This window comes from Pteropus vampyrus, unplaced genomic scaffold (genome assembly GCF_000151845.1).
Source record: "Pteropus vampyrus isolate Shadow unplaced genomic scaffold, Pvam_2.0 Scaffold1, whole genome shotgun sequence".
Lineage (NCBI taxonomy): Eukaryota > Metazoa > Chordata > Mammalia > Chiroptera > Pteropodidae > Pteropus > Pteropus vampyrus.
In genome coordinates, this window is record NW_011888782.1 from 399,938 (window position 1) to 415,774 (window position 15,837).

Consider the following 15,837-nt stretch of genomic DNA (forward strand, 5'->3'; position numbering starts at 1 on the left):
TTCCTAGGAGACACAGGGAGGAACTTTCTGGTCTCCTTGTCACACTTGGTAGAGCTGAGGCTGCTCTCTAGGCCCAGACCCTTCCTGTGGTCCAAGGGCTTGAAATGCGAACCACCAGACACATTTGGGCAGTTAGCTACCTATCAGGAGACGGGAGAGCAGCTGGAGCAGGTTTTTTTCTCTCAAGAACAAAAGGACTTATCAGGATTCAGAGTTTGGATTGGCCACCATCAGAGAGGATATGAGGCTCAGAGATCTAAAAAGGGGAAAAACAGCAAAGAGAAGTCAGGACCAACATGATGGTATTTTGAGGTGACACCTTGGAGAGGTGATTTGGTGAATGAGATTAGTGCCTTTATAAGAGGCCAGAGAACCAAATGACTCTCTTCCTGTGTGAGGATACAAAAAGAAGTTGGCAGTCCGCCACCCACAAGAGGCTCTCACCGGAATCCGACCACACTGGCACCCTAATCTTGTACTTCCAGCCTGCAGAACTGTGAGAAATAGATTTCTGTGGTTTAGAAACCACACATTCTGTGACACGTTGGTACTGCAGCCCAAACCGGCTCCATTAGATTCCTTCTCTTTGGTTGGAGCTCTTTCTCACAGCCTTAGGTCTAATTTGGAATTTTCAGCTTTCGGACTGTCTTATTAGTCATTCTTCCCAGCTTCATGTCATTTGTGTCATTCACAAATTAGTCAGCTATTCCCTGCTTTCACCCAAGTCTGTGACAACAGCGTTGAGTGGCACACAGTTTGGGCCATCGCCTTCCAGCTCACACTGGCCCATCAACTCCTGACTGGCACGCTTTGAGCCAGTTCTCCCTGAGGACTCTCCAGCCACGTGTCCGCATCATGTCTACTAGGATATCATGACAAGCTTTGTCAAAAGGCTTCCTCCAGCCAAGTAACACCGAGTTATGGCTTCCTGCTGGTCTGGGAGCCCCCTTAACAAAGGAAATGAGGTTGGTTTGGTATGAATGGCTCTTGATGAACTCATGTTGGCTCAGCTAATTGCTTTTTCTTTCTTCAAAGAGCGTCTCATCAGCCTATTGAATAAATCTGTGAACAATAAGTTCTGCTTCACTCCCAATTGTGGGGGTGGGGGGTGTGTGCGAGTTAAGCACACATCTTTCAAATATTATGGCTCTGAGCCATATCCTGCTCACTCAGGTATGTCTTCCTTCCCTTCTGTCCACTAAGTAACAGTTTGGGTGGTGTACTGAAGAGGTGATGCCTCCTTCTCTGGCCTGCTGGCAATTCCTCAGGGTGCAGGCACGTGTGCAGGGCCAGGGTGTGGGTGAGGAAGCCCATTGCCATTAGTGTCACACCCAGCCTTATTGTGCTGTGTACAGTGGACTTTTCCTCTCATACCTGGCTCATTGGTCACGTGAACTGTTCAGTACAGATAGGCATTTTCCTCACGGCCACCTCCAGTGCCAGGGTGCCAGTGCGGGATGGCGTGTTCCGTGTCAGCCTCAGAAATAGTCTTGGAAAGTCAGTCTTGAGAGCGGAGCAAAGGAACTCTCTCCTTCCGCTGCCACCCCCAGCTCACTCTTTGTCTGTGCAGATGGGAACCCTTCCCAGCAACCCACTTGCCCCAGAACTCATTTATTCCAATCCGTCCATTGCTGGTGGCCAGCACTGATCTTCCTTGCCTCTAGTTTCTGGACCCAGTCCCCAAGTTCTTAAAAACTTGGACTTTATTGCCCATCTCCAGAGTTCTGCCATCTCCCTTATTCACTTAAATTTCTCAAAATTTCTGGCCTGTTCGGATGAAAATTGATCTTATTGTATAATCACTATGACCCAAGCTATAATATACTCATTATTTTTCATCTTATTAAGAATATTGCAAAGTAGATATTATCATATCTGTTTTGGAGATTAAGACACTGAGGTTCAGTGAGCAGTAGAACCAAGATGTGAACCTGGTCTTTTTGGCTTCAAAATGTAAATTCCTTCCATAGCCCCATGAGGTGACCCAGGCTGTCAATTCCGACTCTGTTGGTTTCTGCTGCTACAGAAAATTATGTTATCTTACTTTCTCAAAATGAAACTCAGAATGCATATGCCCATAGAAATTATTTTGTAAGTGGAGGCTTAGTCTAGTTGGAATGGAACACATATTATTATAGGAGCATTATGGATTAGTAAGGCTTGGTGAACATCACTGGGAGCTCCGCTTCTGATGTGCCAAACACCCACTTTACAAACAACTTTGAGATCTCAAATCATGAGTAAGTTTGGGACAGCCTGTTCCAGGCATGCTGGTGGGAGTTGCCAGAGTTTCTGGAAAAACTGTGGAGCAGCCGAATTTAGAGAGATGAGGAAATAGGTCCTTCAGAGTAGAACATTCTGAATGAGGTTCCAGGAGTTTGCTGATAGCCCAAGGGCTTGGCACCTTGGCCATGCTTCCAGAAAATTCTCTGGAAGCACCCCCACCTTTCCCTATTGTTGCCATTGGTGTGGGTTTTGTTAACCTCCTCCTCATTTGGCCCTACTCACCCATGAGCCATTTCCCCTTCTGAGCGGGGAGGTAACGGGTGGTTCTCAAGAACTGTGGCTCGAAGAACTCTCTTCTGCCCTCCTGTTTCTCTACCAGAATAACGAGAATGGCTGATCGAAGGGAAGCCCAACTTGCCATGGCCTTCCTGTGTTGCTTGACCCTTCTTGGGTCCTCTCTCAGCCCCAGCTCTGAAACTTTGTGCCGAGGCGTTTTATTATGCCCTTGACAGCCTTCTAGCCAGTCTCAGCCTGGCCACACCTGGAACGTGTGTCCCTGAACGGTGGTGTGGCCAGACTGTGGTCTGCCCAGATCTGCTGCATCTCCATGGGTTCCATTCTAGGGAAACAAACCTTCCTGCACAGAGTCCCTTAATTTTCAGGGGTCCAGAAATTAGAATCTGCCGAAGGGTCCAGCAATTAGAACTGGATTTCTGCATATTTAAATTGTGAGATGATGAGTCAGAGAGTTGACTCACGTGCAGCTAGGGTGGTGCTGGAGGAGGAAAGAGGTCCCGGCCTGTTTCTAGTTAGAATTTTACAGCCTTGTGAAAACTGGCACAGCCAGACCTCTGGTGTCTTGTGTGTGTGTTGGGGGATGGAGGAGGACGTGCTCTGATAAACTTGAGCTTTCCAAAAATCTTCCTTGGGGAACATGAGAAACAGACTGACATCCAGCTGATAAATAAACTCCCCTCCCTCCCTTTCCCAAGCTGCTCCAAGATGGAGGCAGGCGGCCTTGAGTGGGCAGGCGGCCTTCGGAATCTGTGCTGGCTGGAATAGCTGGGCATTTCTCTGACCTTACCACGGGATTTGACACAATGGCAAGGTCAGGTTGGAGGAGAAGGGCGATGTGCTTCCATAAGTCAATGGAGAGAGTAACTGGGTACCGGGCCTTGGCTGAGAAATGGGGAGAGGCTGCTCCTGAAGGAAGCTAAGGAATCAGCTTTAGGGAGGAGAGGGCTGGATTGGAGCAAAGAAAGCCGAGCCCCCTAATTCTGCCAAATGCTCCCAACACAGGTCTTTTCCTTACCTTGTTTCCAGCCCTTGGACTCACTTTTCTCTGTCCTCTTATTTTTAAGAGAAGAGCCTCATTAGTGGTCCAAATTCTAGAAAACTCTGCTCTTGTCAGAGTAAGCTGACCATGGCCACCCGCTGCAGGAGTCCCAGGCATGAGTTCTTGGGAAGCCTCTCTGACATAAATACAGGCATAACTTGTTTCATAGCACTTTGCTTTATTGAGCTTCAGAGATGTTGCTTTTTTTTTTTTTTTTTTTTTGCTAATCAAAGGCAAAACCCCCCACTGGCAAAAAGATTACAGTTAGCTTTATTGCCATACTCACTTCATTGCAATGATCTTGAACCGAACCCGCAATATCTCCATGTTAGGCTTGTAGCTGTCCTCACATCGAGCATGCCCTCTGCAGGTAGATTTAACTGTTCTTTCCCTTTCACAATGTCAGAGCCTGATCTGGGATGGATGTGGCCCCATTCAGGCTGGCGCATGGAAAAGAGTTAGTTGGGAGACCTTGAGTCAATCTGGAACACAGAATAGCCAAAGAGAAACTCAGTAGACTTGAATTTAATTGGGGCCAATTGATTATTTTTTAAAATACACTTTTTTAATAAAGGCAGTTTCTGACATGTAATCTGACATTTTAAAAGTAAATCGACAGTTAAACAATCCCCAGAAAGACTGGCCTCCTGGATCCTTCATCAGGTGAAATTTCATGAGAGTTTTTGTGGCATCGGTGTACCCTAAACATGCTATGTAAAGACTTAAAAAGCTTCAGTTGACATTTTCACAATGTTTGATGACCATTAAGTGTCCCACAAAAAATAATTTAGCCAGCCAAGCCAGCAACAGTGTTCTGTGAATTTAGTAATGAGAATCAGCAAAATCAAGAACTAGAAGTCTTCAAAGCAACACTTATTCTTTGCTCCTTTGATTCTCAATCGCCCATTCTCCTAGGACAAGCCTGGCCTTGTGAATATTAAACACACATCACCTTACATACAACCCTCTGGACTCTGCATCACCATCCACACGGACGGTGAGCTGGCCAGCGCTCCCAGCTGCTCATGCAATGCGTAGCCTCACCTGTTTTACCACTGAAACGTCTCTTGACTGGGTCAATTCTATTCCTTGCACACAGACCTTGAAAACTGGTCTTAATCTCTCCAGTGTATTTACTGTGCTGCCTCCCGCCATAATCTTCACTGTCATCCTTAGGATACAATCCAGGCCCCTTCCCAGGACATGCAGGCCCTCCAGGAGGGGCCATGCCTCACCCGGTTGTACTGCACGCCAACCACACTGAGCCTCATTTTGTGTTGTGGAGGGTGTTCCCACACCTCCGAGTCCCTCCTCATGCTGTTCCTCTCTCCTCCTCAACACAGATCTTCTGTCTACTTCCGTTGATTATTCTCAGCTCCAAGGCCATTTCCTCCAGGAATCTTTTCCCAAATCTTCCTCCCAGCAACACTGGGTCGCTGCCTCTCCCATGTGCTCCCTGACACCCTGTCCTCTCCCAACTCAGTGTGTACCAGCTGTTATTTAAATTGTGATAAAATATACATAACATGAAATTTACCATTTTAATCATTTTAAGTGTACAGTTCAGTGACATTAAGTACATTCACACTGTTGTACAACTGTCCTCACCGGCCATCTCTAGAACTTCATCTTTCCCAACTGAAACCGTACCCATTAAATACTAACTCTTCACTCCACACCACCCACCCCCTCCACCAGAAACCTCCATTCTACTTTCTGTCTCTATGAATTTGTCTATTCTCATATAAGTGGAATCATGCAGTGTTTGTACTTTTGTGTCTGGCTTATTTCAATTAGTGTAATGTCTTCAAGGTTCATCTACTTTGTATGTAGCAGGTGTCATAATTGCCTTCCTTTTTAAGGCTCAACAATATTTCATTGTATGTATATATCATATTTGGTTTATTCATTTGTTTGTTGGTGGATATTTGGGTTGTTCCCATCTTTTGCCTATTGTGAACAATCCTGCTGTGAACACTGGTGCACAAATATCTGCTCGAGTCCCTGCTTTCAATTCTTTCGGGCATATGCCCAGAAGTGTAAATGCTGGATCATACGGTAAGTCTACTTTTTAATTTTTTTGAGGAACTGCCATACTGTTTTCCACAGTGGCTGCACCATTTTACATTGCTACCAGCAATGTACAACGGTTCTAATTTCTCCACATCTTACCCAACACTTGTGTTCTGTTTTTTGGTAATAACCATCCTGATGGGTGTGAAGTGATATCTCATTGTGGTTTTGATTGGACCAGGCAATATCGTGGCTGCTTCTTGGATGATCTATGTACCACAGTAGACCAAAATGTTCATAAGGGCAGCACCTGTGCCTGTCTCAGTCACTTCCATGTGTCCTACCCCCGCAGAGCGCCTGCCTACAGTCACTATTGACCAAATAACTGAACAACTGAGAATGAACAAAATGTGGTCCAGTTGTCTTTTCAGAGCTCAGCATCAAAGCTTTTTCCCCAATGAAGCAGGCATGGTCCACACGGCAACTGACAGTCTTGGGTATGGTCCTTAAATGGCTGAACTGGGGACGGGGGCTAATTCTTTGCTCTACTTTTTGTCTTCAGATGATCTTTAAACCACTCTTATGCCTAACATAGACCTAGCTCTGCCATAGCCTGCAAGACAACATGCAAGAGGAAGGTGCTGTCACACCTAGACAGACGAGACAGACAGGCGGCTCGACCAAGTATATTTGCAAGTGACAACAGCCCACGGTTTTAGGGAACTTTAAACTTTTCTCATTTGAGTATATTCCAAATATACTCAAAATTTATTTAAGTCTTCTGAAAAGAAATGACATTTGAAAACTTGGTAACAGCCCTTGTATTTATGGGTTCTTTAGAAATAGCTCAGCTCAGACAAAGTTGGCCCAGGGAAGTGAGCAGAGAAGCATGTACCGATCTGTTCGAGTGACTGCACAGCTGTATTTAGTCAGTTAGCAGTGTGGGTCATCGGGGTTTAACAGGCCTGGCAGCCTGCTCGGCCTTCATTCCTGAACACGCCCATTTGATGTTGGTACTCACTCGTCACTTTTTCTAAAGACTAGCACAGCCCACAGCATGTAAACACTCATCTTCCCAGTATATCTCGTGTGGCTGCCACACTGAGGGCCAGGAGTGAGCAGTGAGGATGACACTCCGCTTGCCAGGCCTTCCAGCAGCTTCCCACCCTCTGCAGTGCTAACCTTTCGCTGGACTCCTCTTTTAAAGTCAAGGTCATTGATATAGGGAGTCATGATTCAGTACTAGAATCCAAGTCACAGGTTCCTAGTCTAGCCCTTCCAATACCTGCTGGCCTTGCCTGCCCTTGGCAAGGGAATCCACATGAGTTGGCCAGCACCACACTCCAATTTCTGGGTGGTGGACACGAGTCAGTATTGGTGGAAGTTTTGTGACTGCCCTGAGAATTAGACCCTTGCAGCATTACTGAGCCCCACCAGCCTTCCTTCAAGAGGGCAGGCATAGCCGTCAGACCTGCTGACCGACTGGCAGGGTCCTGCTTTTCATGCCTGCACCCTCTTCTGGAACCACAGCCTTCCAGCTCCTTAGTTACCCATAGGGAGTTTTCCTATCCAGCCGCCAACTTATGGTCTCCACCTCAAGGGAAACTGAGGCTCAGAAAGGTTTAGAAACTTGCTCAAGTTCACATAGCTACCTAGGACCAAAACCAGTTTTTTTCTTTTCTTTTTAAACTACTTTATTGAGGTATGATTCGTATGTCAAAAACTATACATATTTAATTCATACAATTCAATGAGCTTGGGGATAAGTATATACCCCTGAAACCATCACCACCATCAATGGACATATCTATTACCCCCCAAAATTTCCTCCCACCCCCTTTTACTGTGTGTGTGTAGCGGGTATGTATGTGTGTGAGGGGGGTAAAGAACAGTTAACATAAGATCTATCCTCTTAGCAAATTTTAAGTATATGATGCAATATCGTTAGCTGTAGGCACTATGCTATAAAGTAGATCTCCAGGACTTATTTACTTTGCATTCCTGAAACTTTATAGCCTTTGACCATTACCTCCTCATTTCCCCTCCCCACCCCCAGCCCTTGGCAATCACCATTCCATTCGTTGCTTGCGTGAGTTTGACCATTTTAGATTCCACATGTAAGTGAGATCATACAGTATTCATCTTTCCGTGTCTGGCTTATTTCACTAAAACCAATTTTTTGATTCCCTCTGTTGTGCTTGTTTCATCTCATTGTCTCAGATTTCAGCACCGCTCCTGGCAGCTAGGACACCTCTGCTGGGAGGAAGTAGGTGTAAGGTCCCAGCCACCTACCAAGCTCAGACAGCCCATGCCTTTGATTGTAGCTAGGGATAGGGGAATCTCCCCAGGCCCAGATCCTCCATCCCCGCAAAATGTATATTGTGTCTTTTCCCAGCTGCCATTTCAGACTTGACTTCAGTGTGGACTTTGAGTCAATCACATGCGTGTTCTAATGCCAGCTCTGCCCCAAACCAGCCACTTAGGTAGATCAGTAACCTCTGGAAGCGGGAGACAATGTACGTCACAGCCTCAGCAGTGTCTGCTGGTACAACAAATGGAAGTTTGAAAATCCTGGCACTGGAACTGGGGTTGCTACAGTATAAGCTGTAAATTGGAGAAAGGCTCAACACCCCACAGAGGAGAGGAGGTGTGGGAGAGGGGTGGACAGAGAAACACAGCCCTGGTGTAATGCAAACCTTTGCAGGCCTAGGGCCTAGGCCAGAAAGAAGGGCGATGGTAATGGAACAAAGACACAAAAACTGAGAGAGACATTGTTAAATTTTGGCTGTATTTATTCATGAAAATGTTTTTAATTTAAAAGCTCTTACTGTTGCTTTATTTCAAAATTATCTTGTGTTCATTATAGAAAAATTAGGAAATACAGAGGCAAACACACATACAAAGATCACCACAATCCTATGACCTGGAGGGAGCCAGTCTTCCCAAATTTTTCTCTGCATATTCAATTAGTCCCCATAAGTCCTCTAAATTAGGGATCGGACTCTTCTCCACACCACTAGTTATTTTTTTAAACCTACAGGATGTCACAGCTGTCCTTCCATGCTAATGAGGCTACATCCCCACCCTAATTCTAAGATGCTATCTCTTCTTTCACCATGAGGTTGGACCACTCTCTACTGGAATTCTACATTGAAAGTACGATGATGGCTATGGGATGACAGGAGGAAGGTGCATGGGGACACTAAACAAAGTCCAGGGACTGGTCGCTCTCCTGGGTGTTCCATTCTCTGCACATAGCTGGTGTCAGGTCTGGATGACCTTGACCAAACCGACATCTTGGCCCCCTTCGCTTTTCCTGGAACAGGCCTCCCTGGTCAGTGGGGAACCCTCTAGGCCAGCAGTTTTCCAACTTGTCCTACACAAACACTAGTATAGAGGACAGGTGACAGTGGGGCCGGGCTGGACGAAGCGTGTGTGCCTGGGGCGAGGGAGGGGACCAGGAGGAGGGCAGGCTCCTCTGTGGCCCCACCATCCAGGGCAGCCCCGAGCTCAGCAGCACTGGGAAGAGTCCCCTGTGAGGGGCAGACCTAGTTCACAGCCCTCAGTTTTCCTCTCTCTGGGATTTTGGGCCCCCTCTTGCTCGGGGCTATACCCTCTCTGGGAGCACTACGAATAAGAATTAAACTGAATCCTATTAGTGCTAATTGAACAAACCCGCAGAGTGAGATCAATGATGCCAGTGGTTTCCACTGGCAGCATGGTGCCCACAGGCCTCATGGAGAGTCTCTGGGACCCTCACAGAGGGTGTCAAGGTGCAGTCTGGCTCCTTCGAGTGCAGCCTCAGCTCCCCATCTGTAACAACAGGAGTTGCACTAGAGGTATCTCAAAGTCCTTTCCAATTTCTCAAGTTCTATGATTCCTGGGAGCTGCTCACGTTTCATAAGGACGTTAAATGCCTTTGGCAGTAGGCTTTCTGGTGTGATACAGTGTTCCTCCATGAGGGAGGACTCTGTAAGTCATGACCCAGGAGAGACGAATCCAAGGCCAGGGATGCCACTGTCTTCTGTAGGACAGAATGACCTCGGTCCTACTAAAGAGAACCATACTCTAGAGATCCAAGCCTGAGACCGAGCACAGGGCACTGAAGGCCAACAAGCTTGGGTTTTGATCTTGCATCCCCCATTTTTCAGCTGGGTGACCCTCTCCTCCAGAAATAAAGGTATTGATCCCTGCATGCCCAGCTCCCTGCCTAAACCCATAGAGAAGAAAGAATGGGTTCTCATGCGAGTAAGAGACCTTTTCCATCTGAGAAGGGCTGCTCCTGTAGAAGGGAGCCCGACCTCTCACCTTTCTCTCACCTTTGTTTCTAGATTCACTCCCAAAAGGCCTGGGAGAAAGGCCGGGTTCGGAGGCCAGCTGATAGAACCAGGAGACCACGGTGGTGGTGACCAGCGTGCACTTTCATTGCAGGGAACAGCAGCCTCTTTCAAGCTGATCTCTGTCGGAAGCATTGGCAGGACCTGCCCCCCAGTAAGTGCCACAGCTCCGCCCAGGACACCCGGAAGGAGACCAGCAGCATGTGGGGTCTCATGGTGGTCGCGCAGCTGCTGGCAGGCATCGGGACAGTGCCCATTCAGCCATTTGGGATCTCCTACGTGGATGACTTCTCGGAGCCCAACAACTCGCCCCTGTACATCTGTGAGTCACAGGCTTGAAGAGGGCTGCAGAGAGGGAGTCCTCTCTGGGACCTGACGTGACACCTGCTCAGGCCCTGAGAGGCTGAATCAAGATCTAACCCTCTTTGCCCCACAACACAGCAAATGAGGGCAGAGGTTTGCAGATCAGACAGACCTGAGCTGAAGGCCAGCTCTATTACCTACCAGCTGCAAGATCTTGGGCGAATAACTGAGCCCCAGGGCCCCAGGCTCCTCACCTGCAGAGTGAGGCTAGCAGTGAGGTCATGTATGTAACCACTTAGCCCCGTGCAGGGCACGGGAGAGCTGCTTGACCAGCGGTAGCTACTGGGACTGTCCTGTTCTCTAGGCACAGACCAGGGCACACATGTCTTCCTGAGCCATCCGCTTAGGGATGGCTTGGCCTCAGATAGGCACAAGCAAAGTAAAAGGCAGGTAATTATCTGACTGCCCACATCCTTCCCTTAGAATAAGCCACACTGAGCATCTTCAGGGCTCACACCTCAGACTGGACATATTACACTCACTGGCTCTGTGGCCCCCCAGGACCCTGACAGGGCCACCAACATTGTCCCCACAGGGAGCTTCACCCACCTACACAGCCCCAGACTGGCATCTTTAAATGCTGGGGAGGCCGTTTCCTTCCTGGCAAGTAGATCTCTCTGACAGCTTGCTGGAGGAGAAACAGCTTTAGTTCTGCACATCTTAGGATCTTGAGTTGTTCTGGCCTTTTCTGTGGGAAATGCCACCAGTATAGACTTGTCAGAGTCTGGAGACAGATGGGGTGACAACTCAGGAATCCCTCAGCTAGGGAAGGAGCCTGGGGCCACCACACCCTCTCAATCCCCCTCAGCCTCCTTTCCCTGCTCCTCTTTCCAGCCATCTTATTTGCCATCTCCGTGTTTGGGCCGGCCTTCGGGTACCTGCTGGGCTCTGCCATGCTGCGGGTCTTTGTGGACTACGGCAGGGTAGACACAGGTGAGTGTGTGCGGGGACTCCCATCCCATCACCAGTTCCGTGAAGCAGCCGCCCCTATCCCCCAGCAAGTCAGGGCAGAGAATGAAAGCTTCAGCTGCAAAGGCTCACTGCCACCTTGCTCACTCCTCAGTGAAGTCCCTCAGAAAGCCAGAAGCAGACACCGAGCACCTCCTCTCAGCAGGGGCCGTGCTAGATGCTCTGAGGGGTATGCTGCAAAAGAAAATACACTTTCCGCCCTCAGGAAGTTTTCAGTGGGCCACCACCACTGCCCATCCTGGTGGTGGTATTAAAAACCATTCCCATCAGCCAGAAGTTGTGGCTTGAAGGCAAATCTGAGGCAGATCCTCAGGCATAACACCCCTACCCGTGCCTGGCACACAGATCAGAGCCTACCCATCTCACAAAGAGTTTGAGCAGGTGTTAAACCTAACCGTGCTGCCAGAACCCACAGACTCCTGTCCCCAAGACATCAGACCATAATGTCATCTGCACCGTGTCATCTGTCTGTACTTCAAACAAAAGGGGAAAGCCAGGGGGAGATTTCTGTCCCAGGGTCAAGTCATCTTTGCCCTGTCATGGCACTTCCTGCATTGGTTCCTAGCTCTTAGTTGCCCAAAGAGACTATTAACTGAGCTTCCAGTCCACCGGGAACAGTACCCAGGGATGCCTGTCACTGTTTGGCTAAGGGCCATTCTGCTGCTTTCTTCCTCCCTGCCTGCCCATGTAGTTTCTTTACAAAGAGAAACACAATGGCAGACTCCTAGATGCCAATGAGAGACTCGCTAGGAGAAAGCATCTCCTTCGTAGACCAGGCAGCCCAATCTGTTGATGGCTGTTTCCTCGGGCTCCTAATGAGTAGAGGCTTCCTTTCTTAGGGATCAATACAGTTGGGAGGCAGTAGCATTCAGGGGTTAAGAGTGCAGATTTGGGTACTAGGAAGGCGTAGGCTTAAAACTGACCAATAAAATGGCGCTTACTAGCCTTAACCTTGGATAAAGACAAGGTTAACCTCTATGATCCTATTTCCTGATTGGTTGGAGGTGAATGGACATAGCTTCTACCTCATAGACCTGTTTGGAGAACCCAGCAGGATAATAGATGTAAATATGTGGTCTAGTGTCTAACCCATGGGAAGCTTTGAGAGAGTCATTATCAAAGATTGGGAATAAAATAAGGTGAGGCCAAGGTTCTGATCTCTTCAGCCCAGGGATTCTCTGGTGCTCTGCTTCATGCACCGTGGCCTCTATTCCCTGGGGAGACCAGAACGGCCTGGATAGGGAATGTCGTCTTGACCAAGGTTCTAGCTCATAGCTTTACCTCTTCTCCATCAAGGGGACAATGTCCCCCTGATCAGAGAGTCTCTTTCTTATAAGGTAAGATTATGCATTCATCCAACAAACATTTGTGTCCTTTGCTTTCTCTTCAGCCTTAGTTAACTTGAGCCCTGGAGACCCACGATGGATTGGAGCCTGGTGGCTGGGCCTGATCATTTCCTCCGCTTTCTTGGTTCTCACCTCTTTCCCCTTTTTCTTCTTTCCTCGCACAATGTCCAGAGAAGTGGAGGTAAGGTTCTGAGAGCCTGTGACTCTACCTATAGAGGTTTAAGAAAGGGAGGTAAACATAGAAAATAAACAGAGCTGAGAAGCTGCAGCAAGTTAAGCAAACTCTGGGTGAAATCTACACGAGTCTCCTGATGCAGGACTTCTCAGAGGCTTGGAGAAGTGAGAGAGCTGGTGAATTTCCAAAAGATGGTGTCTCATCAGTGCTCCCTTTTCATGTTAGCATCCAGGGAATGTAGTTCCATAAACACTGAGTTCATTTAAGTTGGGAGAAAAAGTGAAGATCCAATAAAAGCCAAAAATGTGACCTGGCACAGTTGGCTTCTGCATTTCATGGGGCCTCCTGTGCCTGAGCCTGAAGCACTGAGTGAGGGGGTCCTCGTGCTGAAGAGTGTGGGGTGGGCTGAGAGCAGAGTATATTTTGAGCAGACTGACCTTCCACACATCTTCCAGTCGTTTCTGTTGGGGAAAGAAATCAGGGAAGGATGAGAACGGAAAACAGTGAAGAGAAGTCTGCATGGAGGCTTTGATGTTAGGCTGACAGGTCTAAAACTCGTTCTGATCCCATGAAGTTCTGGGGTGCCGCGGTGACAGGGTGACCACGCACTCAGGTGGCAGCATGGCAGCTAGGCTGAGGATGGGGAGTCAGGAAGGAGGGAAGACTGGAAATCAGAAGAGGCCAGAGTAGAGATGCGGAAAGCAGCTGAGGGCCAGGGCAGCGACAGCTGAGGCAAGGGCTGGGACAGACATTCTTGGAGAGGGTGCCGAGAAGGACTCAGCAGTGAGCCAGATTCGAGGAGAAGAAGGGCCACAGTTAGCGCCAGAGTTTTGAGTCAGAGACAGAGCTAGATGTTCAGCAACAAGGTACGTGAGATCTCGGCCCAGCGATGGGAGGAGGGATGGGGTAGGAGAGTCTGGGCTTGTCTTGAGGGAAAATTAAAGAGTTTGGCAATACATCATAGGGGTTTGGGGGTCAAGCAAACCTGAGTTTGAATACAGTTCTGCTACTTGTAAACTAGATGAGTGATCTTAGGCAAGTTTCTTTGTCCCTAAGTTTCCTCTCCTTTAAAATGCTGGAGATAGAGTATGTATCTCGGAAGGAGGTTGTAAGGAATGAGACAATGCATGTGGAACGCTAGGCATCGTGCCCAACATGGAGAAAGTGCTCAGTGAATGGGAGCTTCTGTGCCTGGCTATGGGTTCCTCTGGAGGATCTTGACAGTGTCAGAGCTCGGGTGGTTCAGAGCTGCAGCTGACAAGTTCAGAAGAGACTGAGAGTTCACTGAGGTGTTATTCATGGAAAGTGCAGCAAAGGGCCAGACAGAGCCTTGAGTGAGACTCAACTTTGAGCCCAGAAGGAAGCAGAGACTCCATAGAGGAGAAAGAGAGAGCTGGAAACAGAGGTCATTCTAGACTAGAGTGTCCCAGAAGCCAGAGGCCCCTGAAATCCGAGGACGAGGAAGAAGTGTAGCCATCACAGACAGGCAAGGGGTGAGATCCAGTCAGACACCTTTTGGCATCAGCCATGGGAAAGTTAGACCTGAAATAATGTGCCCAGAAGTATCTTGGGAGGCATCAGTATGTGTGAGTTCTAATCAGCAGCCAAAGCACCAGGCTCACTGACATGCAGGTGGTGTTGGCTTCAAGAGAGCAGTCTTTGGACACCTCGCTACTCACCACTGGGGCAGCTCACTGCTGCCCAGTCCTGAGTCACTGAGACCAGAAGGGTCAAGGGCATAAGAAAGGCAGCCGCAAGGAGCCTAGGCTATTAACACTTACCTCTTTTGCTTCCTCCAGAGGTCTGCCATCACTGACGAGGCAAGGAAGATGAAGGAGGTCAAGCCAAGAGGCTCCCTGGTGGATTTCATTAAACGTAACTGATAAGCCCAACAAAGCCCTGAGTGGGCTGGCTTCGGGAAGGGAGAGAATCAGGGGGTACCCAAACCCATCGCTGCATGTGGTAACGGGCAATAAGAGCAGGTGGTCTATAATTGGTCTATCTCTCAGAGAGAATTCTTCCAGGGGTCCTGGTGACTGCTTCTTTGTGTGTTCCAAGTGACTCAAATTCAAGCAGAGTCAACCCCACCCTGATAATTTGGCCCCTGTGTTCTTCTCTCTCCTGCCTTCTCGTGGAGGTGGCTAGCATGTGAGGACAATGTTCCCACTGCTAGACTTATTTCTAGCCACCCTCCACCTGATTTTTCCAGGCACATTCTCTTTTCCTTTAGCCCATAAACATGTTGAGTGGGGGGCCGGGTGGCTGTGTGTCCCTGGACTGCCCACTGAACACCGTGGTGCCTCAGATTCTGCCCTGAGGAAGGAGAAGGAAGGGCAGTAGCCAGTCTCACAGTACCCCATGATGACTGCCACCCTCAAAGACCTGGCCCCTGACGGCCACCTGTTTGCAGGGTTTCCCCGCATCTTCCTGAAGCTCCTGATGAACCCACTCTTCATGCTGGTGGTCCTGGCTCAGTGCACCTTCTCCTCGGTCATCGCTGGCCTCTCCACATTCCTCAACAAGTTCCTGGAGAAGCAGTATGGCACCTCCGCAGCCTATGCCAACTTCCTCATCGGTGAGTCCTAGGGGTGCTGCAGAAACTGGAGGGAGCAACTGGGAACCTTCTGCTGCCCATCCAGGGACGAGCGAGGGCAGACTGAACACAGATGGGAGACAGAGGAGGACTTGCCCAGGGGAAAGAATTTTAGGGACAGTTTTCCTAGTTGGAAATCTAGAATGTTCTTGGCAGATTTCTGGGGCTTCTATTATTCCAGGCAGGAATGGGCAGAAGCTAGGAGCTGCTTTCCTCCCCATTAGAGGAGCTGGAAGCTTGACAGCCTCCCCAAAGCCCTAATGTCATCAGGGGCAACAGAGGAAAGAGAGAGGATTGAATTTGAAATTAGGTAAAATGCCTCCTGGTTCTGTTCCCTCTTCTCAAGGACTTGAATACATTGCTTGGGCAAGGAGTCTGTGGCCCAGTGATTCTCACCCCTGGCTGTACTTTAGACTCTTCTGGAGAGCTTTAAAAAATACAGATGCCCAGGCCCCACCCTCCACCAATGAAAGCAGAGT

The 15,837-nt window shown here is 48.7% G+C and overlaps 1 protein-coding gene across 4 annotated transcripts in view; it reads left to right on the forward strand.

Annotated features, from left to right (window-relative positions):
• The window catches only part of SLCO2A1 (solute carrier organic anion transporter family member 2A1), an 82,235-nt gene that overhangs the window by 50,765 nt on the left and 15,633 nt on the right, over positions 1-15,837 (forward strand). For 3 of the 4 annotated variants that reach the window (XM_023528799.1, XM_023528791.1, XM_011357364.2), the window contains exons 4-8: positions 10,007-10,234; positions 11,110-11,208; positions 12,635-12,771; positions 14,565-14,640; positions 15,176-15,340. In XM_023528799.1, coding sequence (XP_023384567.1) covers positions 10,007-10,234; positions 11,110-11,208; positions 12,635-12,771; positions 14,565-14,640; positions 15,176-15,340 — 705 coding nt within the window. The remainder of the gene's footprint in view (positions 1-10,006; positions 10,235-11,109; positions 11,209-12,634; positions 12,772-14,564; positions 14,641-15,175; positions 15,341-15,837) is intronic. The other variant, XM_023528868.1, reaches the window with a different exon arrangement.